We start from the raw sequence: 5,270 nt of genomic DNA, 5'->3' as shown, positions 1-5,270 counted from the left end.
GGATCAGAGAGGGAGCACAGAGCGCGAGGCCGCGGAAGGAATACACATTTTGTGTGGGCGAGCAACAACGACGGCAGGACGGCGGTAACGACGGAAGAAACATTCATGTTGTTATACTGCGGTTTTTAGGTGTACGCGCAGAGAGACAGTGTGTGAAGGCGTTTAGTGGAGACCTGTGTAGAAAGGGGGGAGGGGGTATTCATGACGCGCTTTGTGTGTGTACGGTAGTGTACTGTTTCTATTTTTTCCTTGCTTTTTTTTTTTTTTCGTTCTTTTGTTTTCTCTTCTGTTTCTTGCCTGTGCCCTCTATTTGCAATTCCTATGCACATTTTCTGTTTTGTTAAATTCTTCCTTCTATGTTTGTGTGCTGAAGTTTTTCTCTTTTTATCGAACATTTGCTTGGTACTTGCGCAGCCGTCAAGAACGACAGAAGCAGTATTAGGGACTACAATTGGACGCAACAGGGAATTAATGCAACATAACAAGAATACGAATAATAGTGATGTATGAGTATTTCCAAGGGTAACGCATATTTCAGTGCATGGTAACAGTATGGCAACGGTAGATTTGGCGCACGCATTGGCGGATTGGTTAATCGCCGCAGGCATTTCCACACAGGAGGACTATGAGGTAGGCACGTAATGGAACAGAAGAGCAAAACGGGGCGTTAAGTGCCAGCCTTTTATTGTTACATGTGAGAATGCAGCAAAACGGGGCACATAGATTTCAAGCACACATGCGCATGTATATATTTCCTGTGTTTCTCTTACATTGTAGGCAATGGTGTGGAACAAAACCAAGGATGTAATGAAGGAATTTGTGGAACACATGCAGGATGAGAACATAATATCGTATGCATCGAACTGTGGTCACGCAGGATGGAAGCACCCCACTGATCCTAACGGTCAGATCTATGTAGGACACAAAGTGGGAGATAAAATTGTATGCGTACTTATGGTAGGGGCATTACTGTTCATGAATGGGTGGCATCGTGCAGAACAAGTTAGACCAAAGGAAGATGAAACTAACGAAAGCATACGAAGGCATTTACGATGTGCAATAGTACATATGTTTAGCGCAGTATTAAACGAATCCGTGTGCAAAAGCCAATGGGCCACATTTTATGCATGGCACATAATGCAAGAATTCGAAAAGGACGACGCTTTTAAGGGGGGTTCAATAAAGAAGGGAAAATGTGGTAGGAACATATTTTCGAATGTACAAATAAGGGAACTTGACTTAAATGCAGACGTCAAAGCATGGTTAGGAAAAAATAGCAAACTAGAAGAGGCAATACAGAAAATAAAAGGAAATACACTGTGCACGGATAGGTGGAGGAAGGAATGGAGCCTAGAAGAAATCCTGGGGCATGGGAATATAGATGATTCGCCACGGTCGACGATTGCTCAGATAATGCACGGACTGCAACACCCAATGACGGAAATATTTAAGGACATAGGAAAACAGGCAGAGCAAACCATACAACAGAGGGCACAGGCGAAGACGGGGAAGTCCGGTAAGGCATGGCAGGTTGGGCCAGAATGAGACAGATTACAACACAGCAGACAGCATAAGTACACACACGACAACTACAGACAGTGTCGACGTACAAGGGAAAGTGCAACGCGACACACGATGGAGATGTGTGAACAACGTTCGTTTCTGCATGCTTCGAAGAATATAAAACGTACATACTCACCCTTGTAATTCCCATTTTTGCCCTTTATTGCAGCGAACGATGGCAAAAACGGGCAGGCCGCCACCAATGGAGCAACACCACCACCAAAGGTACCGGCAGGTAAGGACCGATGACAGAAAGCACGAATGCGGACAAATATGACCGAATACGGCCGAATACGAATACGCGGCCGCATACTGCCGAATGTGGAAGCCGCCAGCACATCAACAACGCACGAGAACTACGCACGGCGGAACAGCACAGCAAACGACTCCGTTGACGCTGACCGACTGCGATGAGCGGCGTCCACGACGGCAGCGGTAGCGGTTGCGGAGCATACGATGCGCTTCAATCGAGGTGTGCGTGTGTGTTCGAGGTGGGTAGCGACCACAGTGGTAGCGGCCGCGACGGCAGTGGTAGCGGTAGCGGCGACGAGGGACAGGACGATGGAGGAGCGTAACTGCGGTCGCGGACGGCAACAAATAAAAGTTGTACTGCTACCATCTAGCCCCAGTTCACCGAGTACACCCAGTCCACCTCACCGTACGCTTGCTGTCGCCTGACCCAGTCCACCCAGTCCATATCGATCCATGCATCGAGTCGACCCCACTTCCTTCTTTCTGTACTTCTTCTAACGTCTCCCCTTTAACAATTGTCCTGTTATCATGTTTTCATCTTTCTTGCATCCCTCATTGCAGCCGAAAAGGACAATGGCAAAGCGAGTACAACATCCCCGTCTGGGGAAGGAGTGGGAAGAACAGATCCCCCCAAGAAACCGGAACCTCCACCACCGAAGAAACCAGAAGCTCCACCAGTTAAGGTACCAGAGCAACCCAAGGTCACTATTCCAGACAGCAAGGAAGACAACAAGAAGGCAGACACACCTTCGTCACCATCATCAGCAGGCAGGAACGATCCGTCCACAGGCGCAGATGGGACACAACCACAAGCACCTGCATCTCCAGTATTACCAGCACGACCACCACCACCTCCTCCACCAAGTACACCATCCACACCAACACCAGGTCCGCAGGGAGGAGCAGAGGAAGCAGGGAAAGATGGAGCACAGGGACCTCCTGGACAAGCAGGATCAGGGACGGGACAAGCAGGTACAGGAAGTACAGGTAATATCGGATGTCAGGGCAGCGAAGGTACATCCTCCAGTGTATCTGTTAGCTGTGGTACATATACTGGTCCAGGGTTGGAAGCCCCTAATATTCCTGCAGGTATTACTGTTACAGTTCCGGATGCTACCAGCGGCCCAGGTATACTCTGTGTCCCATGTGCACGGCATGATGGGAACAGTGTGTACCATGATGCACAAGCAGAGAGGGAGAGACAAAAAAAACAAAAAAAAAAAAACAAACAACAATTTCCGGAGAGCGCATACGGAGCGAGGGACAGACACCACGGAGACAGAGAAACCAAACGTCGAATGAGACTGACCGGCCGAGCCACGGAGAGTGAGCCGCTGGATGTACACGTCGACGTAGACGTCGACAGACAGAGACACACACAGACACACACACATTGTGTGTGTGTGTGTTGTGTGGCAGACCGAGAGACAGTCTTTTCCCGGAGTGGCACCCTACCCCCGTCCGTCTCCTGCCCCCGTGCTCCCATCCCCGTCCGTCTCCTGCCTCCACGTCAACGAAGTGTTGCTGTGCTCGACTCAACGAGGGGGTGATGTTGCGCACCGCGCTGTTGGTTGTTCCCGTGTGCGTTGTTGTGGTGGGCGCATGCATATGGTGGCCGTGCGTGTTTGTGGCCATGGCGTTGTTGTGGTGGCATCCATATTCGTACGATTTATATGAGGGCCGTATATGTATTCGGGCTTATATTCGTACGGTGCATAGCGGCCGTATATTGATACGGGCCGTAGGCGTGCTTTCTCCCAGCGGTCCTTACCTGACGTGTCCTTTGATGGTGTGGTTTCCGGCGTTGCTGTATCTGCTGGTTTTGAGCCGTCCGCGTGTGTGGCGACGGCCCCAGCTACGTTATCTGCAGTACCCGGTTCTGACGTGCCCGGTGGTGTTGATGTTGATGATGATGATCCTGATGTTGTCTGTACCCCTTGTACTCCCGGGGCCTGTTGAGTATGCCGCTGGCGTTGTATGGTTTCCGTAACCTCCTGCTTCATGTCCACAAAAATGTCCTTTATACCTTCCGTCAATTTCTTCGTTACGTTTTTGGCTTTCATGTCCCTCGTATTTCCTGCATCCCCCTTAGTCTTGCCGCCTTTTATGTTCCCGTCTGTATCCAGTGCCCAATTGCATATATTGCTTACACCTTCTTTGCCCATTTTGTCCTTTAGCGTTTTGTTCGTACTTAACCATTGTTTAATGCTCTGCTCCATTGACCATCCTCCAGCTTGAATATTTTGATATACTTCATTTGCACAATTCACCCTTTTCATTACTCCTCCCATGTATTCGTCCATTTGTTCCATGGTGTACCAGGCATACCATAAACCCCAGTCGCCCTTACACGCTGACTCCTTTAAAAACTTTGCAAACATATTTAGTATGCCACACCGCACATACTCCTTTAACCGTTCATCATTGTTAGTCTCCATTCCCGTTGCACCCGTTTCCTTGTGCCTCTTATATATAAAGAATAATGCCCCAGACATCAGTCTGCACATAATTCTGTCTCCCGCGCGTGTTACCTGTCGCGGGTGACCATGAGGATCTTTCGGGTGGTTATAATAATCATTCGCACAGTTCGCACCCAGAGTCTCCATTTCCATATCTTCCATGTATTGCACAAACTCCTGTAACTCCATTTGTATATCTGCCCGCAGTTTGTGCTGCAATTAATATAACACATATATGCATAGTTTACAACTTGCGCTTCCTCCTGTACACTTAATCCACCTCTGAATACATTGCTGTGCACAATGCACTAGGCGCGCGCGCACTATCATCACAGGGGACACCGGTCATACTCATTCACATATGGCACGTAGCTGCGCTCCATAAACTGCCTCCCCATTATGCATAAGCTAATTAATATGCATTACGTTTAATATCGTGCCAATCACTCTTGGTTACCACATAAACCTTGGGGCCCATGTATGCACCCCGCGCCCGTACCCAGTCGGCCACTACGTGGCCTAGGTGCTGTGCGGACATATTAGTGTTATTCTATTAGTATACTATACTTTGTGGAGGCCCTTGGAAATATTACTATGCTGCATATATCCAATGGTAACGCTTATAACATTGTGTCCCTTAATATGCTAATATTCTACTAAATAATTATGGTGCCTGCATGTCTACAACAATATTTACGTGAACTGCTGGTATCATAGGTACTTGTGCTCACTAGAGTTCTACCGTACACTAGTTATAGCCTCGCTAAGGCAGAACTATATGCAAAAAAAAAGAAAAAATAAAAGCATAGTATAAGAAAAAGAGAAAGAAAAAGAAAGGACAAAAAACAAAGTACTACTACACTGCCTACACACAACGCACAAGCTCACGCACAAACATTACCGCGTGGAAAATGGACCAACAGTTATCGTTTCCTGCCTCCCTCACCCTTCCTTGCTCCCTGTCCACATCTATACTCTATTACGTACCAATTTCTT

At 48.0% G+C, this 5,270-nt stretch overlaps 2 protein-coding genes across 2 annotated transcripts; one reads left to right on the top strand and one right to left on the bottom strand.

Annotated features, from left to right (window-relative positions):
• Window positions 1-780: 780 nt before the first annotated feature.
• Window positions 781-3,117, top strand: AK88_05365 (uncharacterized protein; the record flags this gene model as incomplete). Its single annotated transcript, XM_012482967.1, has 4 exons — window positions 781-1,516; window positions 1,733-1,798; window positions 2,377-2,943; window positions 3,098-3,117. The coding sequence occupies 4 exons, from the start codon at window positions 781-783 to the stop codon at window positions 3,115-3,117; spliced, it is 1,389 nt and encodes a 462-aa protein (XP_012338390.1).
• Window positions 3,118-3,266: 149 nt separating this feature from the next.
• On the bottom strand, window positions 3,267-4,436 carry AK88_05364 (uncharacterized protein; the record flags this gene model as incomplete). Its single annotated transcript, XM_012482966.1, has 2 exons — window positions 3,267-3,349; window positions 3,587-4,436. 2 exons carry the CDS (start codon window positions 4,434-4,436, stop codon window positions 3,267-3,269), a joined length of 933 nt encoding a protein of 310 aa, XP_012338389.1.
• Window positions 4,437-5,270: the final 834 nt, after the last annotated feature.

This window comes from Plasmodium fragile, assembly GCF_000956335.1.
Source record: "Plasmodium fragile strain nilgiri unplaced genomic scaffold supercont1.121, whole genome shotgun sequence".
Taxonomy (NCBI): Eukaryota; Apicomplexa; class Aconoidasida; order Haemosporida; family Plasmodiidae; genus Plasmodium; species Plasmodium fragile.
This window is presented reverse-complemented; position numbering and strand designations above follow the sequence as displayed.